The following is a 27,987-nucleotide window of genomic DNA, read 5'->3' on the forward strand; positions in this document are numbered from 1 at the left end:
CTACTTCTCTCCGTCTCGGTGGTGCAGCCTTCTCTCGTACTGGCGCTTGGTGATGATGTATTTGAAGAACTCGTAGACGGACCAGCTGATGGCGGTGGAGGGCATCTGATAGATGATCCTGGCCTGGACGCCCTTAAAGAACGCCGCCCCACCCCCATCCTGTACACAGTCCGGAACGCCTCCCCTAACCCCGAGATGTGGCGCCCCCAGTGGCAGACGCCGTCCCTACACTCGCTCCAACCCCAGTGCTCCTGGGACCTCAGCATGGACCGCTAGGGCCTCCTGGGTGTTGAGGAGGGTCTTACAGACATCAAGCGGGGTGGTGGCGGCGGCAGCAATGGCCCCGGCAAGCGCCCCAGAGATGACGTGAGAGGAGGGGTTGTACTGTCTGTGGGGGTTGAGCAGCTCCTGGAGGTACTCGTAGGTCATGAAGTGAAGAGCCTGGAAGGGGACGTTCATGGTCAGCTGGGTGGTGTAGGAGCGGTAGAAGGCCCCGGGGCCCTCACGCCTCCAGATGGAGCCCACGCAGTCAGACACGCCGCGGTACGGGGAGTTGTACATCTGCATACGCTGCTTCACCACTGGAGGGGAGAGAGACGGTTTAGAAAGAAAAATAACAGATGTTGAAAACACACTGGAGCTTTTAAAATACACAACCAGACAGAGCAAGGTCAGCCCAGAGGAAAAGGAAGGTCAGCCCAGAGGAAAAGGAAGGTCAGCCCAGAGGAAAAGGAAGGTCAGCCCAGAGGAAGAGGAAGGTCAGCCCAGAGGAAAAGGGAGAGGAAGTTCAGCCTGGAGGAAGAGGAAGGTCAGCCTGGAGGAAGAGGAAGGTCAGCCCAGAGGAAAAGGGAGCGGAGAGGAAGGTCAGCCTAGAGGAAAAGGGAGAGGAAGTTCAGCCTGGAGGAAGAGGAAGGTCAGCCTGGAGGAAGAGGAAGGTCAGCCTGGAGGAAGAGGAAGGTCAGCCTGGAGGAAGAGGAAGGTCAGCCTGGAGGAAAAGGGAGAGGAAGGTCAGCCTAGAGGAAAAGGGAGAGGAAGTTCAGCCTGGAGGAAGAGGAAGGTCAGCCTGGAGGAAGAGGAAGGTCAGCCTGGAGGAAGAGGAAGGTCAGCCTGGAGGAAAAGGGAGAGGAAGGTCAGCCTAGAGGAAAAGGGAGAGGAAGTTCAGCCTGGAGGAAGAGGAAGGTCAGCCTGGAGGAAGAGGAAGGTCAGCCTGGAGGAAGAGGAAGGTCAGCCTGGAGGAAAAGGGAGAGGAAGGTCAGCCTAGAGGAAAAGGGAGAGGAAGGTCAGCCTGGAGGAAGAGGAAGGTCAGCCTGGAGGAAGAGGAAGGTCAGCCTAGAGGAAAAGGGAGAGGAAGGGCAGCCTAGAGGAAAAGGGAGAGGAAGGTCAGCCTGGAGGAAGAGGAAGGTCAGCCTAGAGGAAAAGGGAGAGGAAGGGCAGCCTAGAGGAAAAGGGAGAGGAAGGTCAGCCTAGAGGAAAAAGAGGAAGGTCAGCCTGGAGGAAGAGGAAGGTCAGCCTAGAGGAAAAGGGAGAGGAAGGTCAGCCTAGAGGAAGCGGAAGGTCAGCCTAGAGGAAGAGGAAGGTCAGCCTAGAGGAAGAGGAAGGTCAGCCTAGAGGAAAAGGGAGAGGAAGGTCAGCCTAGAGGAAAAGGGAGAGGAAGGTCAGCCTAGAGGAAAAGGGAGAGGAAGGTCAGCCTAGAGGAAAAGGGAGAGGAAGGTCAGCCTAGAGGAAAAGGGAGAGGAAGGTCAGCCTAGAGGAAGGTCAGCCTAGAGGAAGAGGAAGGTCAGCCTAGAGGAAAAGGGAGCGGAGAGGAAGGTCAGCCTAGAGGAAAAGGGAGAGGAAGGTCAGCCTAGAGGAAAAGGGAGAGGAAGGTCAGCCTAGAGGAAAAGGGAGAGGAAGGTCAGCCTAGAGGAAGGTCAGCCTAGAGGAAGGTCAGCCTAGAGGAAGGTCAGCCTAGAGGAAGGTCAGCCTAGAGGAAAAGGGAGAGGAAGGTCAGCCTAGAGGAAGGTCAGCCTAGAGGAAAAGGGAGAGGAAGAAAAAACAGGTAATGGCAGGACAGAGAAGAAAATAGTTGAAAGGAAAAGACTACCACATCTAGTCAAAACAGAGATATTAGGCTTTCAATGAGGGATACAGTTGGGACACACACCATCAAGGGATTCCCCATTGCAGCCAATCAGAATGAGATGAAACCAGTCTCTAAAAGAAACACTACTTAGGAAAGTAAAAGGAAATGGGGCTTATGGAATTCAGAACACCAGAAAGTTCAAAGCGTCCAATCCGTCCCTAGTGACCCAGCCGGTGGACCAATGGCACAGCTGGCTGGCACACCTGGTCCCGGTCAGGTTGCTATGGAAACACCAATCACCACGGCCACATGTGTGAGAGCCAACGGATGTTAATGCTATAGAGCTATACACTTGAGGGAGCAGAATGTAAACACACACCTGCAAACCGGTCGACTAATGACACTCACAGATGTGTGTCCCGATGCCCCTTTAGTTAGATGATGCTAACCCTCAACACTGATCTAAGGCCAGTTTTACTTTTCCTGCCCTCAAGGTCAAGGATAGGATATGACTCATGTAAGCTGATCCTGTATCTGTGCCTACTAGCAACTTCTACCCAGGTGCTGCTCCTAATGGCCACCTAATGGCCGTCCAGTCTCAGAGCTCCCCCTAGTGTCCTGTGGCAGTATATAAAGAGTTGTGCTATAAATATTCAGACAGAGAAGGGATTACTGTTCTATTAATGTATCAGGGAGTCTGACGCTGCAGATATCTACAGTGTGTATCAGGGAGTCTGACGCTGCAGATATCTACAGTGTGTATCAGGAGTCTGAGGCTGCAGATATCTACAGTGTGTATCAGGGAGTCTGAGGCTGCAGATATCTACAGTGTGTATCAGGGAGTCTGACGCTGCAGATATCTACAGTGTGTATCAGGGAGTCTGACGCTGCAGATATCTACAGTGTGTATCAGGGAGTCTGAGGCTGCAGATATCTACAGTGTGTATCAGGGAGTCTGAGGCTGCAGATATCTACAGTGTGTATCAGGGAGTCTGACGCTGCAGATATCTACAGTGTGTATCAGGGAGTCAGACGCTGCAGATATCTACAGTGTGTATCAGGGAGTCAGACGCTGCAGATATCTACAGTGTGTATCAGGGAGTCTAGCTGCAGATATCTACAGTGTGTATCAGGGAGTCTGACGCTGCAGATATCTACAGTGTGTATCAGGGAGTCTGACGCTGCAGATATCTACAGTGTGTATCAGGAGTCTGAGGCTGCAGATATCTACAGTGTGTATCAGGGAGTCTGACGCTGCAGATATCTACAGTGTGTATCAGGGAGTCTGACGCTGCAGATATCTACAGTGTGTATCAGGAGGAGGCACCAGAACATCACATGTTATTTATTAGGTCCTCAAATCAGCAGTCTGAATACCTTACCTTCTGACGCTGCACCAGACATCACATTCATCAACATTTTGAAGATTGCTCCACAAATGAGGTATCAAAGAACTAAACGCTGCAGATCTACCTACACTGTGTAGAGACCACAGTAGATTCCCAGAGTTAACCATCCCTGAGACTGCAGATATCTACATGTGTATCAGTGAAGAGTCTGAGGCTGCAGGGGGATATAAACAGGCTTTAGGAATGAATGCACATATCAATGGATCAACCTGCTGCAGATATCATCAGTGTGAATGCAGTGATGAGTCTGAAATGGCTGCATCATAAAACACACCTCAGGGAGTCCGCGGTGCAGATATGACAGTGTGTACACCATGACCCACGCTGCAGATATCTACAGTGGCCAGGGAGTCTGCACTGACCTACAGTGTGTAATGAGTCCGACGCTGCAGATATCCCGTGTGCACAGGGGCCTGAGCTGCAGTATCCACAGTGTGCACCAGGGAAGGCTTGGCAGATATCATACAGATGATGTATCAGGGAGTCTGACAGCTGCGATAGAATCAACTGAACATTTATCAGAGGAGGACCTATTTCTACAGAATACCATCTACAGTGTGTATCAGCTTTTTACCAACTTATCAATATGCTTTGAAAAGTGTGTATCCAGAGATCTGAGGCTGCAGAGATCTATAGTATCCAGAGTCTGATGCTATCTATCCAGAGATCTATCTAGGCTCCAGATCTAATCTATCCAGAGATCTATCTACAGAGATGTATTCCAGACGCTGCCCAGTGACACAATCATGGACGGCATCCAAATATCACATGGATCAGGATTTTTACATGTGCTCCAGAGAACAACATGTGCTGATAGTCTGACCTGCATTCAATATCTACCCAGTGCTGTTCAGGTCTGCTGCAGATATCTACAGTTTCTGTTATACAATGAAGGCAGTCTGTACGTGCAGATCTGCCTGGTCAACAGAATGTCGCATAAACTGTATTACCGGCAGTACAAGTGCAGGTTACAATGTTTTTACAGGAGTCGATACTAAATATAAACAGACAGTATCAGGGATTGACTGCTGCTATTTTGTGTATCAGGAAGTCTGACGCTGCAGATATCTACAGTGTGTATCATTTCTGAAACTGCAGATATCTACAGTGTGTATCAGGGAGTCTGAGGAAAGCAGATATTACAGTGATATCAGGAAGTGAAAGAGTCTGAAGAGGGCAGATATCACAGTGTGTATCAGGGAGTCTAACGCTGCAGATATCTACAGAGACAGTGAGTCTAGCCATGCAGTTATCACACCAGTGAGTATCAGGAGTCTGAGGCTGCAGATATCTACAGTGTGTATCAGGGAGTCTGAGGCTGCAGATATCTACAGTGTGTATCAGGAGTCTGATGCAGATATCTACAGTGTTAGCCAGGGAGTCTGACGCTGCAGATATCACAGTGTGTATCAGGAGAGTCTAGCCATAGCTGCAGATATCTACAGTGTGTATCAGAGTCTGACGCCTTTGCCATAGATATCCAGTGTGTATCAGGGAGATGCAGATATCTACAGTGTGTATCAGGGAGTCTGACGCTGCAGATATCTACAGTGTGTATCAGGAGTCTTTGACGCTGCAGATATCTACAGTGTGTAAGGAGTCTGAGCTGCAGATATCTACAGTGTATCAGGGAGTCTGAGGCTGCAGATATCTACAGTGTGTATCAGGAGTCTGAGGCTGCAGATATCTACAGTGTGTATCAAGGAGGCACCAGAACATCACATCCGTTATTTATTAGGTCCTCAAATCAGCTTTCTGAATTACCTTTCTGAAGCACCAGAACATCACATTCATCAACATTTTGAAGATTGCTCCACAAATGAGGTGCAAAGAACTAAAAGCTGATCTACCTAACTGTGTAGAGACCACAGTAGTTCCCAGAGTTAACCATCCCTGAGAGGCAGTGGTAACACAGTCTCACGTTTAGTGAAGAGTTAACCGGTGCAGGGGACGTTTTGTAAAAGGGACAGGAATGAATAAACATATCAATGTATCAACCTGCATGACATCAGCAGAATGCAGTGATGAGCACTGAAATGGTCCCCCATCATAAAACACAGTGCACTATGAGAGATGCACATTTTTTTAGCCATAGTAACCACACTATGACCCGCGGTGCACTAGCCATGTTACCCATGGCACCAAGGAGGTGCAGCAGAGACAGTGATTTAGCCATAGTGCACTAACCACACCACTAGGAGAGATGCAACAGAACAGTGCGTTTGCATAGTTAACCACACCAAGGAGAGATGCAGCAGAGACCATTTTATTCCAGCTTTTAACCACACTTATCAAGATGCTTTTGAGACAGTTTCATCTATCCAGTTAATCACTACCAAGGAGAGATCTATCTAGACAGTCCAGCCATAGTTCTATCTATCCAGAGGAGAGATGCCAGAGACATCTCCAGAGTTTCAACCAGAGAGATCAATCCAGAGATCTATCTACAGTGCTATCTAGCCATAGTCTAACCAACTAAGGAGAGATTTAGCAGAGATCCTTTAGCCATAGTTATCTACACCAGGAGATCTATCTATCCAGAGATGCCTATCTTTAATTCAATCAGATGCATCAATTTTAGCCATAGTCTAACCACATCAGAGATATGCAGCAGAGACAGTGCCTTTAGCCATAGTTAACCATCATCCAGAGATCTATCTATCCAGAGATCTATCTATCCAGAGATCTATCTATCCAGAGATCTATCTATCCAGAGATCTATCTATCCAGAGATCTATCTATCCAGAGATCTATCTATCCAGAGATCTATCTATCCAGACGCCCAGATATTTGTAAGCAGGGACACAATCAATATGGACGCCATCCAAAATACATGCTTAAGTCAGAGCTATTTTTACATGTGCTCCAGAGAACAACATGTGCTTAGTTTGACCTGCATTCAATGCTAATTTCAGGTCAGTAAAGTTTCTGTTATACAATGAAGGCAGACTGTAGTTCAGATGCCTGGTGCCGTAGGGAATAATAGTTAACAACCAAGGATACAAGTGCAGGTTACAATGTTTTTACAGTCACCTCGATACTGTTAATGTAAACAGTACAAAGTACAGTACCCAGAATCCACCCCTGCGGGACACCTTTTGTAATATACAGGAAACCTGATACACATTGAGTTCTATCTGTGAAGTCATTTTTAAACCAGTTACATGCAGGCTGGTCCAGACCAATTGAGGAAAGACACAGAATTGGCAGTGATGATCAACAGTATCGGAAGCCTTTGAAAGGTCAATGAAGAGGGCAACACAATGTTGCCTTTTAGCCATAGTTAACCACACCAAGGAGAGATGCAGCAGAGACAGTGCCTTTTAGCCATAGTTAACCACACCAAGGAGAGATGCAGCAGAGACAGTGCCTTTTAGCCATAGTTAACCACACCAAGGAGAGATGCAGCAGAGACAGTGCCTTTTAGCCATAGTTAACCACACCAAGGAGAGATGCAGCAGAGACAGTGCCTTTTAGCCATAGTTAACCACATCAAGGAGAGATGCAGCAGAGACAGTGCCTTTTAGCCATAGTTAACCACACCAAGAGAGATGCAGCAGAGACAGTGCCTTTAGCCATAGTTAACCACACCAAGGAGAGATGCAGCAGAGACAGTGCCTTTTAGCCATAGTTAACCACATAAGGGAGAGATGCAGCAGAGACAGTGCCTTTTAGCCATAGTTAACCACACCAAGGAGAGATGCAGCAGAGACAGTGCCTTTTAGCCATAGTTAACCACACCAAGGAGAGATGCAGCAGAGACAGTGCCTTTTAGCCATAGTTAACCACATCAAGGAGAGATGCAGCAGAGACAGTGCCTTTTAGCCATAGTTAACCACATCAAGGAGAGATGCAGCAGAGACAGTGCCTTTTAGCCATAGTTAACCACACCAAGGAGAGATGCAGCAGAGACAGTGCCTTTTAGCCATAGTTAACCACACCAAGGAGAGATGCAGCAGAGACAGTGCCTTTTAGCCATAGTTAACCACATCAAGGAGAGATGCAGCAGAGACAGTGCCTTTTAGCCATAGTTAACCACATCAAGGAGAGATGCAGCAGAGACAGTGCCTTTTAGCCATAGTTAACCACATCAAGGAGAGATGCAGCAGAGACAGTGCCTTTTAGCCATAGTTAACCACATCAAGGAGAGATGCAGCAGAGACAGTGCCTTTAGCCATAGTTAACCACACCAAGGAGAGATGCAGCAGAGACAGTGCCTTTTAGCCATAGTTAACCACACCAAGGAGAGATGCAGCAGAGACAGTGCCTTTTAGCCATAGTTAACCACACCAAGGAGAGATGCAGCAGAGACAGTGCCTTTAGCCATAGTTAACCACATCAAGGAGAGATGCAGCAGAGACAGTGCCTTTTAGCCATAGTTAACCACATCAAGGAGAGATGCAGCAGAGACAGTGCCTTTTAGCCATAGTTAACCACATCAAGGAGAGATGCAGCAGAGACAGTGCCTTTTAGCCATAGTTAACCACATCAAGGAGAGATGCAGCAGAGACAGTGCCTTTTAGCCATAGTTAACCACACCAAGGAGAGATGCAGCAGAGACAGTGCCTTTTAGCCATAGTTAACCACACCAAGGAGAGATGCAGCAGAGACAGTGCCTTTTAGCCATAGTTAACCACACCAAGGAGAGATGCAGCAGAGACAGTGCCTTTTAGCCATAGTTAACCACACCAAGGAGAGATGCAGCAGAGACAGTGCCTTTTAGCCATAGTTAACCACACCAAGGAGAGATGCAGCAGAGACAGTGCCTTTTAGCCATAGTTAACCACACCAAGGAGAGATGCAGCAGAGACAGTGCCTTTTAGCCATAGTTAACCACACCAAGGAGAGATGCAGCAGAGACAGTGCCTTTTAGCCATAGTTAACCACACCAAGGAGAGATGCAGCAGAGACAGTGCCTTTTAGCCATAGTTAACCACACCAAGGAGAGATGCAGCAGAGACAGTGCCTTTTAGCCATAGTTAACCACACCAAGGAGAGATGCAGCAGAGACAGTGCCTTTTAGCCATAGTTAACCACACCAAGGAGAGATGCAGCAGAGACAGTGCCTTTTAGCCATAGTTAACCACACCAAGGAGAGATGCAGCAGAGACAGTGCCTTTTAGCCATAGTTAACCACACCAAGGAGAGATGCAGCAGAGACAGTGCCTTTTAGCCATAGTTAACCACACCAAGGAGAGATGCAGCAGAGACAGTGCCTTTTAGCCATAGTTAACCACATCAAGGAGAGATGCAGCAGAGACAGTGCCTTTTAGCCATAGTTAACCACACCAAGGAGAGATGCAGCAGAGACAGTGCCTTTTAGCCATAGTTAACCACACCAAGGAGAGATGCAGCAGAGACAGTGCCTTTTAGCCATAGTTAACCACACCAAGGAGAGATGCAGCAGAGACAGTGCCTTTTAGCCATAGTTAACCACATCAAGGAGAGATGCAGCAGAGACAGTGCCTTTTAGCCATAGTTAACCACATCAAGGAGAGATGCAGCAGAGACAGTGCCTTTTAGCCATAGTTAACCACACCAAGGAGAGATGCAGCAGAGACAGTGCCTTTTAGCCATAGTTAACCACACCAAGGAGAGATGCAGCAGAGACAGTGCCTTTTAGCCATAGTTAACCACATCAAGGAGAGATGCAGCAGAGACAGTGCCTTTTAGCCATAGTTAACCACACCAAGGAGAGATGCAGCAGAGACAGTGCCTTTTAGCCATAGTTAACCACATCAAGGAGAGATGCAGCAGAGACAGTGCCTTTTAGCCATAGTTAACCACACCAAGGAGAGATGCAGCAGAGACAGTGCCTTTTAGCCATAGTTAACCACACCAAGGAGAGATGCAGCAGAGACAGTGCCTTTTAGCCATAGTTAACCACACCAAGGAGAGATGCAGCAGAGACAGTGCCTTTTAGCCATAGTTAACCACACCAAGGAGAGATGCAGCAGAGACAGTGCCATGACCTGGTCTAAAACCCAACGGATGTACATTTACAATACATTTCAAAGATAACAAAGATCTTGGCTGAAAATGAATCAAGGATTCTAATAGTTTAGCAAGACAGTTCAGAAATAGCGCAGTGCCTTTTAGCCATCAATCATTATTTAGGTCACAAGGACATTATTCTGGTGACATGATGATCGATGTGGCTGCAGTTTGTGACAATTTAAAATAATCATGCTCTTTTGTCCAAAATCATCTCATCATCTAGGCTAGAGCCCTGCATGGGTAAGAATCATTTTAAGACCAAGCCCTACCACTACCCAGGCCCGCTGGCTTCTGCCAAAAGTAAGGCCCGGCCTGGCCCTGCCCGAAATCAGAAATAACTGTTAGTTAATCCATAAACTGCTCCTCTGTCTGTCATTCGCTCCATGTGCACAGCTCGCTCTGCACGCCGCGTATCCATAGCAACGGCTCAGCTTGGGCTGCTCTGCTCAATAAAGAGACATGCATACACACACAGTACACACAGAGTACACACACACAAAGTACACACAAAGTACGCGCCACACACACAAACACAATGTATGCATGCACAGTATACACACACAAAGTACACACAATACGCACACACAGTTCGCGCACAAAACACAAAGTACATGCACACACAAAGTACATGCACACACACACACACAATGTATGCACGCACAGTATACACACACACACAGTACACACACACAGTACGCGCATACACATAGTACACGCGCACACACACACGCACACAGTATACACACGCACACAGTATACACACGCACACAGTATGCGCGCACACACACACAGTATGCACACACACACACACACACACAGTATGCACACACACACAGTATACACACACACACAGTATGCACACACACACAGTATGCACACACACACACAGTATGCACACACACACACACAGTATGCACACACACACACAGTATGCACACACACACACAGTATGCACACACACACAGTATGCACACACACAGTATGCACACACACACAGTATGCACACACACACAGTATGCACACACACACACACACAGTATGCACACACACACAGTATGCACACAGTACACACACACACACACACACACACACACAGTATGCACACACACACAGTATGCACACACACACAGTATGCACACACACACAGTATGCACACACACACACACACAGTATGCACACACACACACAGTATGCACACACACACAGTATGCACACACAGTATGCACACACACAGTATGCACACACACAGTATGCACACAATCTACACACACAGTTTTACCTTCTGCTGGGTTCATGATTGCATCATGGAGTACAGTGGCCATGCAGCCTGCCATTCCTGTTAAAAGAGACAGCAGAGGGTAGAGAGATGGTTGGTTACCAGTGCAGTAAGACAAACACACAGCAGTAGAGAGATGGTTGGTTACCAGTGCAGTAAGACAAACACACAACAGTAGAGAGATGGTTGGTTACCAGTGCAGTAAGACAAACACACAGCAGTAGAGAGATGGTTGGTTACCAGTGCAGTAAGACAAACACACAGCAGTAGAGAGATGGTTGGTTACCAGTGCAGTAAGACAAACACACAGCAGTAGAGAGATGGTTGGTTACCAGTGCAGTAAGACAAACACACAACAGTAGAGAGATGGTTGGTTACCAGTGCAGTAAGACAAACACACAGCAGTAGAGAGATGGTTGGTTACCAGTGCAGTAAGACAAACACACAGCAGTAGAGAGATGGTTGGTTACCAGTGCAGTAAGACAAACACACACACAGCAGTAGAGAGATGGTTGGTTACCAGTGCAGTAAGACAAAAACACAGCAGTAGAGAGATGGTTGGTTACCAGTGCAGTAAGACAAAAACACAGCAGTAGAGAGATGGTTGGTTACCAGTGCAGTAAGACAAACACAGCAGTAGAGAGATGGTTGGTTACCATTGCAGTAAGACAAAACACAGCAGTAGATGCCGCAACTTTCCTTCATCTGTCGGTCTCTCAGTGACCGTTGGTCAAATTAGCATCATTGCTAATACCTCTAAGGTACAATACGTATGCACATGTTAATGTCTCAGGGAATGTGTGGCTGTAACACCGTACCATTAGCAAAGTGGCTATTAGCTCCCGGGTGGACCACGTTGCTGAGTGAGAACTTGAGTTTCTCATAACAGGCAAAGTACAGAGCATGGGCTGGCCCCGCCCCTATCGCCATGACGTTCAGCCCCCTCACAGGTCGCCACACCCCCTCGGTACGCACGATCTGACGTAGCGCGTCCATCACGTTACGGTAACGCGCCCCCGGCTCGGGCTGCAGGCTCTGCATCCGCGTCTGGAGAGAGAAAGAGAGACACAGAGACAGAGAGAAAGAGAGAGAGAAAGAGAGAGAGAGAAAGAGAGAGAGAAAGAGAGAGAGAGAGAGAGAAAGAGAGAGAGAAAGAGAGAGAGAAAGAGAGAAAGAGAGAGAGAAAGAGAGAGAGAGAGAGAGAGAAAGAGAGAAAGAGAGAGAGAGAGAGAGAGAGAGAGAAAGAGAGAGAGAGAGAAGAGAGAGAGAGAGAGAAAGAGACACAGAGACAGAGACACAGAGAGACAGAAAGAGAGAGAGACAGAGACACAGAGAGAGAGAGAAAGAGAGAGACAGAGAGAGAGAGACACAGAGACACAGAGAGAGACAGAGAGAGAGAGAGACACAGAGAGAGACAGAGACAGAGAGAGAGAGAGAGAGACAGAGACAGAGACACAGAGACAGAGAGAGAGAGAGAGAGAGAAGAGAAAGACAAGAAAGGGGGATAAAAGAGGGGAGGAGAGGGAGGGGGCGGGAGAAACGAGAGGGAAGGGCATCAATGCATGGTCAATCAACTATTTCAAAGTTCAGCTAATTAGTGGGTCAAGTGAAAGGTAACAGAGCAGTCACAGTGCAGTTCACCAGGTCCAATACACTAGACATTTCTCTGTATAGCCTAACAGTATGTTCCTGTTTACTGGCTCAAAGTCAGTTAGGTAGGTAGATGCATCACAATGCCAAGACATAATAACCAGGCCTGAGGCTACTGGGTTCCACCCTTCCTCTGTCAACAGGGCACCAGTCACTGTGTCACAACAGAATAATGCTCTGTATGGGAAGGATGGAGCAATAACCAAACTTCTGAGATTGCATCAACAGTAGAATAGCCTCCTTTATCCAATCACAGAGGACACCAAGATGGAAGGTTGGGGAAATGACTTCTGGAGGGCAGGGATGGAAAATCCCACTCATGACTACACACACTTCTGGGAAACGGAAAGTCAGAATGAATGTGGAGGAACAGTGTTTTGTTGTCATGTATATATATATATATATTTTTACACAAGGCTCTAAAAGACTGCCCCAACTTTCATTGTTTCTAAAGTGGTAAGTGTTTTATTTTGCAGCGACAGATCGCACAGGCCTTTTTAAAGGCCATTTCTGCACCTCACCAATTCTCAGAACCAATACAACAGTGTTAGATAGACCTCCACACCAGTCTGTCCTTGGCATCCCACTCCAACCCATGTTACTAGAAACACTGAGCTAACAGTCAACACCATCTCTACACAAATCACAAGTACTACCATATTTATTTCCATTTTACTGCCCTGTTCGTTTCACATGCGGCGGCATCTACGCCCTGTAGAAGTTCATCACCCACTCCTCTTCAGGAAATGTAAACATCAGAACACACCCGGTAGCATAACGTTCATGTAACCAGACTTAACACTACCAGGGTATAGACAGACACCTGAGAGTCCAGCTTCAGGGGAAATGAAAGGATAGGGGTTAACTTAACAGGGCTGAATCCCCTAGGAAAGCCCCCCGTCTCTCTGGTCCCCCTGATTCTCTTTCCCGCCCTCGTCTCTCTGGTCCCCCTCGTCTCTCTTTCCCCCTCGTCTCTCCGGTCCCCCTAGTCTCTCCGGTCCCCCTCGTCTCTCCGGTCCCCTCGTCTCTCCGGTCCCCCGTCTCTCTCTTTCCCCCCTCGTCTCTCCTTTCCCCCTAGTCTCTCCGGTCCCCCTCGTCTCTCCGGTCCCCCTCGTCTCTCCGGTCCCCCTTGTCTCTCTGGTCCTCCCTCGTCTCTCTTTCCCCCTAGTCTCTCTTCCGGTCCCCTCGTCTCTCCGGTCCCCTCGTCTCTCTCCGGTCCCCCTCGTCTCTCCGGTCCCCCTCGTCTCTCTTTCCCGCCCCGTCTCTCTGGTCCCCCTCGTCTCTCTTTCCCCCCCCTCGTCTCTCTGGTCCCCCTCGTCTCTCTTGGTCCCGTTCCCCCTCGTCTCTCTTTCCCGCCCTCGTCTCTCTGGTCCCCCTCGTCTCTCTTCCCCCCCGCCCCTCCCGTCTCTCTGGTCCCCCCTCGTCTCTCTTCCCCCCTCGTCTCTCCGGTCCCCCCTAGTCTCTCCGGTCCCCCTCGTCTCTCCGGTCCCCCTCGTCTCTCCGGTCCCCCTCCGTCTCTCCGGTCCCCCTCGTCTCTCCACTATATTGAGAAGCCCTAGATGTGCAGTCCAGTCAGGCCACAGCCCCTGCAGCAACAGAGTACAGACAGGACGGGGAAACCAGCTCAACATATTACTGGTCTTCTCTCCTGTGTGAGAAACCTTGTATCCCAAATGTCACCCTGTTGCATAGCCTATATTTCAGTGCCTCTGACTGGAGACCTACTGTAAGGGCCTTGGTCAAGTAGAGCACTATAGAAGGAATATGGTGTCATTTGGGATGCACATAAAAACAGTGTTTGGCCTTGTCTTGTGAGGAAAGTCATGGTTGCTGTGGCTGCCATTGACACTTCCATGTTGGTTTATACCAACTCAAGCGCTCATGGCTGCTATAACACTCGTCCTCATGGCTGCAATAACACCGTCCCATGGCTGCATAACCCTCGTACCCTCATGGCTGTTATAACACTCGTCCTCACGGCTGTAATAACACTCGCCCTCACGGCTGTTATAACACTCGTCCTCACGGCTGTTATAACACTCGTCCTCACGGCTGTAATAACACTCGCCCTCACGGCTGTAATAACACTCGTCCTCACGGCTGTAATAACACTGCGTCCTACGGCTGTTATAACACTCGTCCTCACGGCTGTAATAACACCGTCCTCACGGCTGTAATAACACTCGTCCTCACGGCATAATAACACTCGTCCTCACGGCTGTAATAACACTCGTCCTCACGGGCTGTAATAACACTGGCCCTCACGGCTGTAATAACACTGGTCCTCACGGCTGTAATAACACTCGTCCTCACGGCTGTAATAACACCGTCCTCACGGCTGTCATTAACACTCGTCCTCACGGCTGTAATAACACTCGTCCTCACGGCTGTAATAACACTCGTCCTCACGGCTGTAATAACACTCGTCCTCACGGCTGTAATAACACTCGTCCTCACGGCTGTAATAACACTCGTCCTCACGGCTGTAATAACACTCCCTCACGGCTGTAATAACACTCGTCCTCACGGCTGTAATAACACTCGTCCTCACGGCTGTAATAACACTCGTCCTCACGGCTGTAATAACACTCGTCCTCACGGCTGTAATAACACTCGTCCTCACGGCTGTAATAACACTCGTCCTCACGGCTGTAATAACACTCGCCCCTCACGGCTGTAATAACACTCGTCCTCACGGCTGTAATAACACTCGTCCTCACGGCTGTAATAACACTCGTCCTCACGGCTGTAATAACACTCGTCCTCACGGCTGTAATAACACTCGTCCTCACGGCTGTAATAACACTCGTCCTCACGGCTGTAATAACACTCGTCCTCACGGCTGTAATAACACTCGTCCTCACGGCTGTTATAAATTACACTCGTCCTCACGGCTGTTATAACACTCGTCCTCACGGCTGTTATAACACTCGTCCTCACGGCTGTAATAACACTAAACTCGTCCTCACGGCTGTAATAACACTCGTCCTCACGGCTGTAATAACACTCGTCCTCACGGCTGTTATAACACCTCGTCTTCATGGCTGTAATAACACTCGTCCTCATGGCTGTAATAACACTCGTCCTCACGGCTGTAATAACACTCGTCCTCATGGCTGCTATAACACTCGTCCTCATGGCTGTAATAAACACTCGCATCCTCACGGCTGTAATAACACTCGTCCTCATGGCTGCAATAACACTCGTCCTCATGGCTGTAATAACACTGGTCCTCATGGCTGTAATAAACACTCCCTCATGGCTGTAATAACACTCGTCCTCATGGCTGTAATAACACTCGTCCTCATGGCTGTTATAACACTCGCCCTCATGGCTGTAATAACACTCGTCCTCATGGCTGTTAAAACACTCGCCTTCATGGCTGTAATAACACTCGTTCTCATGGCTGTAATAACACTCGCCCTCATGGCTGTTATAACACTCGTCCTCATGGCTGTTATAACACTCGTCCTCATGGCTGTAATAACACTCGTCCTCATGGCTGTAATAACACTCGTCCTCATGGCTGTAATAACACTCGTCCTCATGGCTGTTATAACACTCGCCCTCATGGCTTATAACACTCGCCCTCATGGCTGTAATAACACTCGTCCTCATGGCTGTAATAACACTCGTCCTCATGGCTGTTATAACACTCGTCCTCATGGCTGTTATAACACTCGTCCTCATGGCTGTTATAACACTCGTCCTCATGGCTGTTACAACACTCGTCTCATGGCTGTAATAACACTCGTTCTCATGGCTGTAATAACACTCGTCCTCATGGCTGTTATAACACTCGTCCTCATGGCTGCTATAACACTTGTCCTCATGGCTGTAATAACACTCGTCCTCATGGCTGCTATAACACTTGTCCTCATGGGTTTTGGGGGCTTTGATCCTCAGGGCTGGCAACTGCCATTCCTCTTCGCTGTCACAGTGACCTCAATATAAACAGTCTCATCAGATCCAATACCACATTTAGAAGCTACTAGCGTCGTCCATTAATTCATACCAAGAATGATTCTTATTGTTAATCCCTTAAAGGTCTAGTGTGATCATGCCTCATACTGGCTGTGCATTGCAGTAAATCTCTATTGGCAGCTTTCTGAAATAGTTTCTGTACTGTAGCTGAATGGGCCTAACTGGAAATCATGCAACTACACTGATGATGCCAGGCTCAGGTCAACCGGCGTTACGGCACCCACGGGCCGGCAGGGCGCACGGCACCCACGGGCCGGCCGGCGTTACGGCACCCACGGGCGGGCGTTACGGCACCCACGGGCGGCGTATGTATGCACCCACGGGCCGGGCGTTACGGCACCCACGGGCCAACTGGTACAGTGCCAAGCTAGATAAGCGGCAGACCTGTCTTCTAGCTAAAGGTCCTTTAGAAGTCCTGGGTCGTATTCAAAAGGGGCGGGCAGTGAAGAGAAACGGCTCCTCAGCTCAGAACAGGGTGAGTGTGTCCTAAACGGCACCCACAGGCCAGTGTTGCAGCACCCTGTACCCTGAATAGTGCACTACTTTTGACCAGAGTCTTATGGCACTACAAATGGAATACGCTGCCATTTGAGACACAGAGAGACAGTGACACACCTTGTAAAAAGGTCCCAGCAGCAATGAGGAAATGGGTATTTTGAAAATCTATGGAGGAAACAGCAAGAGATGAGAAGGAAGGAGCGCCAACGCAAATTCCTTTATTTAACCACGAGTGACGTCTGTCAGAGCACCGTTTCAACAAGGCAGGACTCCGGGCTGGGAAATCAACCAGATCAAATGAAGAAGTAGTGGTCTCTAACTAGCCCATGAACACCAGTATCAGCCTTACAGCAACCCAATGACTTGAGACATGTCCCTAGTAAAATGAGTGACAGGAAAGTGTGCAACAGTCAAGATTGATCCTGAAAAGGTCAGGACAGTGAAAATACAGTACCTTGCCTTCAGACAGTATTCACACCCTGGACTTTTCACACATTTTGTTGTACTACATCTTCAACTTAAAATGGATTCAAATGTAGATGTTGTGTCACTGGCCGACACACACACACAATATCCCATAATGTAAAAAGTGGAAATATTTTTGAAAAGTTGACAAATTATTAAAAAACAAAATGCTGAAATGTCAGTGAATAAGTATTCAACCCTTTGTTATGACAAGCCACAACACATTAAGGAGTAAAACTGTGCTTCAGTCACATAATAAAGTTACATGGACTTAAACAATGTGCATAATAGTGTTTAACATGATTTATGAAAGACTACCTCATCTCTGTACCCCACACATACAGGTAGGTGTAAGGTCCTCAGTCAAGCAGTGAATTTCAAACACTGATTTAACTACAAAGACAAGGAGGTTTTCCAATGCCTCGCAAAGAAGGGCCCCTATTGGTCGATGGGTAAAAAGAAGCAGACATTGAATATCCCTTTGAGCCTCTGGTGAAGTTATTAATTACACTTTGATGATGTATCAGTAGACCCAGTCACTACAAAGACACTTCCTTCTCAGTTGCCGGAGACAAAGGAAACCGCTCAGGGATTTCACCATGAGGCCAACGGTGACTTTAAAACAGGTGCAGAGTTTAACGGCTGTGATGGGAGAAAACTGAAGATGGATCAACAAACTTGTAGTTACTCCACAATACTAACCGAAATGACAGAGCGAAAAGAAGGATGCCTGTACAGAATTAAAAATAATCCAAAATATGCATCCTGTTAGCAATACGGCACTAAAGCAAAACGCCAAAAAAAATGTGGCAATGAAATTAACTGTATGTCCATAATATAAAGTGTTAAGTTTGGGGCAAATCCATCACAACACATCCCTCACTGATTATTGTCAAGCATGGTGGTGGCTACATCATGTTATGGGTATGCTTGTCATCGGCAAGGATCAGGGAGTTTTTTGGGGGATAAAGCTAAAGCTGAATAGAGCTAAGCACAAGCAATAACCTATTGGAAAACCCGATTCAGTCTGCTGAGAGACCAATTCACCTTTCAGGAGGACAATAACCTAAAACACAAGGCCAAATATACACTGGAGTTGCTTACCAAGATGATAAAGAATGTTCCTGAGTGGCCGAGTTAGTTTTGACTTAAAAATCATCTTGAAAATCTATGGCAAGTCTTGAAAATGGCTATCTAGCGAAGATAAACAACTAATTTGACTGAGCTGGAGAAGTTAATAAATGATACTCTTAGAGACTTACCCAGAAAGACACACAGCTGTAATTACAGCCAAATGTCAGTCTAACATTTATTGACTCAGTGGTGTGAATACTTATGTAAATGAGATATTTATGCATTTCATTTTCAATAAATTTGCAAACATCTCTAAGAACATGTTTTACTTTGTCAATATGGGGTAGTGTGTGTAAATGGGTGAGAATACAATTATTAAATCAATTTTGAATTCAGTCTAACAACAAAATGTGGAATAAATCAAGGGGTATGAATTATTCCTGAAGGCTGTAAATGACAGGCCTTATGGTCGGCCAGGGCTCCAAAGCTTTCAGACATTAATAACTGATTTAAGGCAGACTGCCCAGAGCCAAAAGCAGACATCACAGTATACAGTGGTAGTATGGGACAGTGGTATTCTAGACCAAAGGGTATGTATGGGTGTACCATGGTTGTACAGGACAGGGGTATTCTAGACCAACGGATATGTATGGGTGTACCATGGTTGTACAGGACAGGGGTATTCTAGACCAACGGATATGTATGGGTGTACCATGGTTGTACAGTGACAGGGGTATTCTATGGTATGTATGGGTGTACCATGGTTGTACAGGACAGGGGTATTCTAGACCAATGGGTATGTATGGGTGTACCATGGTTGTACAGGACAGGGGTATTCTAGACCAACGGATATGTATGGGTGTACCATGGTTGTACAGGACAGGGGTATTCTAGACCAATGGGTATGTATGGGTGTACCATGGTTGTACAGGACAGGGTATTCTAGACCAAAGGATATGTATGGGTGTACCATGGTTGTACAGGACAGGGTATTCTAGACCAAAGGATATGTATGGGTGTACCATGGTTGTACAGGACAGGGGTATTCTAGACCAACGGATATGTATGGGTGTACCATGGTTGTACAGGACAGGGGTATTCTAGACCAACGGATATGTATGGGTGTACCATGGTTGTACAGGACAGGGGTATTCTAGACCAAAGGGTATGTATGGGTGTACCATGGTTGTACAGGACAGGGGTATTCTAGACCAACGGATATGTATGGGTGTACCATGGTTGTACAGGACAGGGGTATTCTAGACCAAAGGGTATGTATGGGTGTACCATGGTTGTACAGGACAGGGGTATTCTAGACCAACGGATATGTATGGGTGTACCATGGTTGTACAGGACAGGGGTATTCTAGACCAAAGGGTATGTATGGGTGTACCATGGTTGTACAGGACAGGGGTATTCTAGACCAACGGATATGTATGGGTGTACCAATAGACCAACGGATATGTATGGGTGTACCATGGGTACAGGGTATTCTAGACAAAGGGTATGTATGGGTGGGTATTCTAGAAACGGATATGTATGGGGTACCATGGTTGTACAGGCAGGGTATTCTAGACCAACGGATATGTATGGGTGTACCATGGTTGTACAGGACAGGGGTATTCTAGACCAACGGATATGTATGGGTGTACCATGGTTGTACAGGAAGGGGTATTCTAGACCAAAGGGTATGTATGGGTGTACCATGGTTGTACAGGACAGGGGGTATTCTAGACCAACTGTATGGGTGTACCATGGTTGTACAGGACAGGGTATTCTAGACCAACGGATATGTATGGGTGTACCATGGTGTACAGGACAGGGGTATTCTAGACCAAAGGGTATGTATGGGGTGTACCATGGTTGTACAGGACAGGGGTTTAGACCAAAGGGTATGTAGACCACAGGACAGGGTATTCTAGACCAACGGATATGTATGGGTGTACCATGGTTGTAAAAGGGGTTTTAGACCAACGCATATGTATGGGTGTACCATGGTTGTACAGGACAGGCATTCTAGACCAAAGGGTATGTATGGGTGTACCATGGTTGTACAGGACAGGGGTAAACCAAAGGGTATGTATGGGTGTACCATGTACAGACAGGGGTATTCTAGACCAACGGATATGTATGGGTGTACCATACCAGGGTATTCTAGACCAAAGGATATGTATGGGTGTACCATGGTTGTACAGGACAGGGGTATTCTAGACCAAAGGGTATGTATGGGTGTACCATGGTTGTACAGACAGGGGTATTCTAGACCAACGGATATGTATGGGTGTACCATGGTTGTACAGGACAGGGGTATTCTAGACCAACGGGTATGTATGGGTGTACCATGGTTGTACAGGACAGGGGTATTCTAGACCAACGGATATGTATGGGTGTACCATGGTTGTACAGGACAGGGGTATTCTAGACCAACGGATATGTATGGGTGTACCATGGTTGTACAGACAGGGGTATTCTAGACCAAAGGGTATGTATGGGTGTACCATGGTTGTACAGGACAGGGGTATTCTAGACCAAAGGATATGTATGGGTGTACCATGGTTGTACAGGACAGGGGTATTTAGACAGGGGTATTCTAGACCAAAGGATATGTATGGTGTACCATGGTTGTACAGGACAGGGGTATTCTAGACCAAAGGATATGTATGGCTGTACCATGGTTGTACAGGACAGGGGTATTCTAGACCAACGGATATGTATGGGTGTACCAGGGGACAGGGGCATTCTAGACCAATGGGTATGTATGGGTGTACCATGGTTGTACAGGACAGGGTATTCTAGACCAATGGATGTATGTTGGTTGTACAGGACAGGGGTATTCTAGACCAAGGATATGTATGGGTGTACATGGTTGTACAGGACAGGGGTATTCTAGACCAATGGGTATGTATGGGTGTACCATGGTTGTACAGGACAGGGTATTCTAGACCAATGGGTATGTATGGGGTACCATGGTTGGACAATAACCTAGACCAACGGATATGTATGGGTGTACCACACAGTGACAGGGGTATTCTAGACCAACGGATATGTATGGTATGGTTGTACCATTCTAGACCAACGGGTATGTATGGGTGTACCATGGTTGTACAGGACAGGGTATTCTTAGACCAACGGATATGTAAAACAGGACAATTCTAGACCAACGGATATGTATGGGTGTACCATGGTTGTACAGGACAGGGGTATTCTAGACCAACGGATATGTATGGGTGTACCATGGTTGTACAGACAGGGTATTCTAGACCAACGGGTATGTTAAACAGACAGGGGGTATTCTAGACCAACGGATATGTATGGGTGTACCATGGTTGTACAGTCATTCTAGAAAAGGGTATGTATGGGTGTACCATGGTTGTACAGGACAGGGGTATTCTAGACCAACGGATATGTATGGGTGTACCATGGTTGTACAGACAGGGGTATTCTAACAAAGGATATGTATGGGTGTACCATGGTTGTACAGGACAGGGGTATTCTAGACCAACGGATATGTATGGGTGTACCATGGCTGTACAGGACAGGGGTATTCTAGACCAAAGGGTATGTATGGGTGTACCATGGTTGTACCAATGTATACCATGGTTGTACAGGACAGGGGTATTCTAGACCAAAGGGTATGTATGGGTGTACCAACAGGACAGGGTATTCTAGACCAAAGGGTATGTATGGGTTACCATGGTTGTACAGGACAGGGTATTCTAGACCCGGATATGTATGGGTGTACCATGGTTGTACAGACAGGGGTATTCTAGACAACGGATATGTATGGGTGTACCATGGTTGACAGGACAGGGGTATTCTAGACCAAAGGGTATGTATGGGTGTACCATGGTTGTACAGGACAGGGCATTCTAGACCAACGGATATGTATGGGTGTACCATGGTTGTACAGGACAGGGGTATTCTTATGTTGGGGGTACCATGGTTGTACAGGACAAAGACCAAAGGGTATGTATGGGTGTACCATGGTTGTACAGGACAGGGGTAGATTCTAGCTACCAACATCTCTGCACACAGGGGTATTCTGACCAACGGATATGTATGGGTGTACCATGGTTGTACAACAATTCTAGACCAAAGGGTATGTATGGGTGTACCATGTTTAGGACAGGGGTCTAGTGTAAATGGTTGTACAGGACAATTCTAGACAACTGGGTGTACCATGGCTGTACAGGACAATAGACCAACGGATATGTATGGGTGTAATGGTTGACAGGATGTGGGGTATTCTAGACCAAAGGGTATGTATGTACCATGGTTGGAATTCTATAATACCATGGTTGTACAGGAAGGGGTATTCTAGACCAATGGGTATTATGGGTGTACCATGGTTGTACAGGCTAGACCAACGGATATGTATGGGTGTACCATGGTTGTACAGGACAGGGGTATTCTAGACCAAAGGGTAATGGGTGTACCATGGTTGACAGGACAGGGGTATTCTAGACCAACGGATATGTATGGGTGTACCATGGTTGTACAGGACAGGGGTATTCTAGACCAACGGATATGTATGGGTGTACCAAGGGGTATTCTAGACCAACGGATATGTATGGGTGTACCATGGTTGTACAGGACAGGGGTATTCTAGACCAAAGGATATGTATGGGTGTACCATGGTTGTACAGGACAGGGGTATTTTATGGGACCAAAGGGCATGTATGGGTGTACCATGGTTGTACAGGACATATTTAGACCAATGGGTATGTATGGGGTGTACCATGGTTGTACAGGACAGGGGTATTTAGACCAACGGATATGTATGGGTGTACCATGGTTGTACAGGACATATTCTAGACCAATGGGTATGTATGGGTGTACCATGGTTGTACAGGACAGGGGTATTCTAGACCAACGGATATGTATGGGTGTACCATGGTTGTACAGGACAGGGTATTCTAGACCAATGGGTATGTATGTACCATGGTTGTACAGGACAGGGTAGACCAATGGGTATGTAACCATGGTTGTACAGGACAGGGGTATTCTAGACCAACGGATATGTATGGGTGTACCATGGTTGTACAGGACAGGGGTATTCTAGACCAACGGATATGTATGGGTGTACCATGGTTGTACAGGACAGGGGTATTCTAGACCAATGGGTATGTATGGGTGTACCATGGTTGTACAGGACAAATAGACCAACGGATATGTATGGGTGTACCATGGTTGTACAGGACAGGGGTATTCTAGACCAACGGATATGTATGGGTGTACCATGGTTGTACAGGACAGGGGTATTCTAGACCAACGGATATGTATGGGTGTACCATGGTTGTACAGGACAGGGGTATTCTAGACCAACGGATATGTATGGGTGTACCATGGTTGTACAGGACAGGGTATTCTAGACCAACGGATATGTATGGGTGTACCATGTTGTACAGGACAGGGGTATTCTAGACCAATGGGTAATGGGTGTACCATGGTTGTACAGGACAGGGGTATTCTAGACCAACGGATATGTATGGGTGTACCATGGTTGTACAGGACAGGGGTATTCTAGACCAATGGGTATGTATGGGTGTACCATGGTTGTACAGGACAGGGGTATTCTAGACCAAATATGTATGGGTGTACCATGGTTGTAACATTCTAGACCAATGGGTATGTATGGGTGACCATGGTTGTACAGGACAGGGGTATTCTAGACCAATGGGTATGTATGGGTGTACCATGGTTGTACAGGACTCTAGACCAACGGATATGTATGTACCATGGTTGTTATTCTAGACCAACGGGTATGTATGGGTGTACCATGGTTGTACAGGCAGGGGTATTCTCAATAATGGGTGTACCATTTTACAGGACAGGGGTATTCTAGACCAAAGGGTATGTATGTGTACCATGGTTGTACAGGGGTATTCTAGACCAATGGGTATGTATGGGTGTACCATGGTTGTACAGGACAGTATTCTAGACCAATGGGTATGTAACCATGGTTGTACAGACAATTCACCAAAGGGTATGTATGGGTGTAATGGTTGTAAACAGGGGTATTCTAGACCAAAGGGTATGTATGGGTGTACCATGTTTGTACAGGACAGGGTATTCTAGACCAACGGATATGTAGTACCATGGTTGTACAGGACAGGGGTATTCTAGACCAAAGGGTATGTATGGGTGTACCATGGTTTACAGGAATTCTAGACCAACGGATATGTGTATGGGTGTACCATGGTTGTACAGGACAGGGTATTCTAGACCAAAGGATATGTATGGGTGTACCATGGTTGTACAGGACAGTATTCTACCAACGGATATGTAGTACCATGGTTGTACAGGACAGGGGTATTCTAGACCAAAGGGTATGTATGGGTGTACCATGGTTGTACAGGACAGGGGTATTCTAGACCAACGGATATGTATGGGTGTACCATGGTTGTACAGGACAGGGTATTCTAGACCAAAGGATATGTATGGGTGTACCATGGTTGTACAGGACAGGGTATTCTAGACCAACGGATATGTATGGGTGTACCATGGTTGTACAGGACAGGGGTATTCTAGACCAAAGGATATGTATGGGTGTACCATGGTTGTACAGGACAGGGTATTCTAGACCAACGGATATGTATGGGTGTACCATGGTTGTACAGGACAGGGGTATTCTAGACCAACGGATATGTATGGGTGTACCATGGTTGTACAGGACAGGGGTATTCTAGACCAACGGGTATGTATGGGTGTACCATGGTTGTACAGGACAGGGGTATTCTAGACCAAAGGATATGTATGGGTGTACCATGGTTGTACAGGACAGGGGTATTCTAGACCAATGGGTATGTATGGGTGTACCATGGTTGTACAGGACAGGGGTATTCTAGACCAATGGGTATGTATGGGTGTACCATGGTTGTACAGGACAGGGGTGGAAGCTTGAAGCCCGTGGAAGTCAGACTCTTACAGGATTCTTTATTAAAGGGCCAGTGCAGTCAAAATATTTTGTTTCCCTGTGTTTTACATCATATTGTACAGCAGCTGATGAAACTAACACCATCAAAAACTAAGTTATTTCATGATAGTTGCTGGTTGAAAATACATTCTAGCATTAGAATGTACAGTACTAGAGGCCACCAAAGTAGGCAGAAATAAAAAGCTCAGCACCCCGAGCTGAGAGGGAGCCCGCCTTGCTACTTTTTCTATCTGGCTGGCTACTCCATGTTCTTTCTGAAAACACTAGGTATTCTAGACCAAAGGGTATGTGTGTATCATGATCGTATGGGGCAGGATTATAAGGTAACAGAGGTTATAGGTGTTCAGTTGAGGTTCTCATTCTCACCCTACAACCTATTAATCTGTCCAGGTGGTGGGAGATCAGGGGTGAGGACAGCCAATGGGTGCCAAACCCTGTTTAAACTCAAACTAGTTGGATCAGTCAGTGGCTGGACAAAGTTCAGATACACAACCTAGCTATGCAAATAGAGCACAGGATGAACCAAAAACTCCATGTTGAGTTGAGAATCAATGGCATCCATTCTATAAAATAGCTACATTTATCTGCAGTTCTGTTTCAGTGAACCCTCCAGAGGTAATAACTCAAGTAAAAGCTTGTAATCATGTGCAACAACAGCAGCCCAGCTGACATCAGTGAGTAGACAGGAGTCTATTGAGTATCTCCAATCCAGGGCCTTGTGACCAACATACACTTTAACCAAGACTAACCAACTACTTTCCCTTCTCCTTGTGGATTATGAAACAAAGTGGTGATTATGCAATGATCTAGTCTAGCTCGATACAAATATGGATTTGATAACAGCCATAACAACTGTGCCTTTATAGCCTTTAGCTAGTGTTACTGCTCCAAAACAAACCGGTGTCATATAGTTAGATTGACAAGCTTCAATGCATTATAGTTGAGACTAGGAATGTATACAGTGTGAGGCAAGTGTGTACAACTAACTAGGCCCTACATGGGTACATAAGAGCACTTTGTGTGATACTTGGTTAGGTAGCTAACGTTTCATTACACACTTCTCAGTGTACATGTGTCACGTAACCTGGCCGGCTCCTCTCCTGTCGGTCAGCTAACTAACGCGGGAAATGATTAACCTTGGCTTAAAAGTACAACTACATTTAAAAAATAACAAACGAGCAGCCTAGATCATTATTTGGCGACATGTCACTTTCACCGTCGCTAGTTAGCAACCTACTCGAGCTCAGGCTTGGGCCTACCCACGGGATGCAGGTCAACAACGGTGAGATTCTGAATAACACCGTTAGCTAACGAACTAACTTAGCTGGCAATTTAAACAACTGCCGGTGGCTCCTCTGACAACGTACATGTCACCGGGGAATGTGTATATGTGTTATTTTAGCAACACTTGTGTGCAGACGTGCTGTATCTACACAATTAGTTAGCTAACTATTCCTCCCTCTTTCCATTCTGGAATAATTGTGAACAGCCAACTAGCCTCAGACACCGGTAACTGACGCTACAAGCTTAGCTACATAATAGCAATCAAGCGCCTGGCTAAAGGCTCATTTATTCATGTTGACTAGTTAGTTTTTTCTAGTTTTTATTTTATTTAACCTTTGTTCTTTTACCTTCACACAGTCGATGGGATACATTAGGCAGTGTTCCATGATGCCAGCCACGGCTCCGGCTAACATGTGTGTACTGGTGGCTACACCCTGGGGGAGCCCCTCGTAGTCTATTTCGGTCTCCGTAGCAGCCACCGTGGGCTCCGGGGCTGCTCGGAGTTGCAACACCGCAGTAAAGTCCGGTTCCGCTGTTATCCGTGGCGGTGACAGACCACCAACAAACCCCTCCGTAGCGTCCAAAATCCTCCCGCCGAGCCATCGAATGTCTGCCCCTGCAGCTCCAGCAGCAACCCCGGCATCGACGCTTGGTGTGTCCACCCGCCTGGACACGAAACCATTCGCTTCCATGCAGATACGATATAATACAGTCCAAGCTGCGCGATTATTCCTCGCTTTCGACACTTTCGCCGCCAATCTCTTGAGGGTTGTCGAGGATAGCTCCAGCCGATAACGGCCCCACCAGACCGACACTGGCTCAAGGGGAGGCTAAAGTCGGCAAGGGGAATAATGCACTTGGCGGACTGGAGAGGGCTTGTCAGTGAGTCACGCCGGAAACGGTTACATGATTGTGTATTTCACCGGTCAAACATTATGAAATATGGAATGAATCCCAGCGATTGGCTGATTTGCAGTGTAATTATTCATAAAATAAGGCGGGAATAGACCAAAGGGGAGGGATGTGGAAGGCTGGCAGTGACAATTTTATAATCTCCATTTTGGTAACCACAGCAGTCACATGTTTTACTGTAGTTGTTTCCGAATCCAGGGGTGTGTAATCACCACCAAGGTCAATCATTTGATTCAAATGACATGCATCGGCGCTTATTGCTCATCGGGTTTAGTTCTATTAAAATGTGTCCCTAACATTGGCTTCGAAGGTCATCACTGTTCTGTCTACTGTGAAATTACTGCGTGAAATGATGCATGACAGGCTCACTGTGCATGCAATGGAATCAATGCAAGAATATAAATGTATGCAGATAAATAATATACATCAAAAGATACAC

The 27,987-nt window shown here is 46.9% G+C and overlaps 1 protein-coding gene and 1 long non-coding RNA gene across 5 annotated transcripts; one reads left to right on the forward strand and one right to left on the reverse strand.

The window, feature by feature from the left end:
• LOC127929693 (mitoferrin-2-like) lies at positions 1-27,432 on the reverse strand. The gene is made up of 5 exons (XM_052517830.1): positions 26,984-27,432; positions 11,563-11,791; positions 10,748-10,804; positions 230-581; positions 1-184 (listed from the first exon to the last, which is right to left on the reverse strand). The coding sequence occupies exons 1-5, from the start codon at positions 27,326-27,328 to the stop codon at positions 1-3; spliced, it is 1,167 nt and encodes a 388-aa protein (XP_052373790.1). The 5' UTR covers positions 27,329-27,432.
• On the forward strand, positions 663-1,463 carry LOC127929688 (uncharacterized). 4 transcript variants are annotated; one of them, XR_008135786.1, is made up of 4 exons: positions 663-736; positions 781-979; positions 1,058-1,379; positions 1,430-1,463. It is a non-coding gene; the product is annotated as an uncharacterized LOC127929688 (long non-coding RNA). The 4 variants fall into 4 exon arrangements; XR_008135783.1 differs by having other exon boundaries at positions 781-1,101; positions 1,180-1,457; XR_008135782.1 differs by having other exon boundaries at positions 1,058-1,457.
• Positions 27,433-27,987: the final 555 nt, after the last annotated feature.

Source organism: Oncorhynchus keta, unplaced genomic scaffold (genome assembly GCF_023373465.1).
Source record: "Oncorhynchus keta strain PuntledgeMale-10-30-2019 unplaced genomic scaffold, Oket_V2 Un_scaffold_984_pilon_pilon, whole genome shotgun sequence".
Classification (NCBI taxonomy): Eukaryota; Metazoa; Chordata; class Actinopteri; order Salmoniformes; family Salmonidae; genus Oncorhynchus; species Oncorhynchus keta.

What these genes read in the sequence shown, in the direction of transcription:
- LOC127929693 (XM_052517830.1), bottom strand. Translation starts at nt 27,328, where the DNA reads ATGGAAGCGAATGGTTTCGTGTCCAGGCGGGTGGACACACCAAGCGTC. An exon ending in ATCCCATCGACTGTGTGAAG is followed by an intron (nt 11,792 to 26,983) that starts GTAAAAGAACAA and finishes TTCTCTCTCCAG; the next exon opens with ACGCGGATGCAGAGCCTGCA. An exon ending in AATCATGAACCCAGCAGAAG is followed by an intron (nt 582 to 10,747) that starts GTAAAACTGTGT and finishes TCTCCCCTCCAG; the next exon opens with TGGTGAAGCAGCGTATGCAG.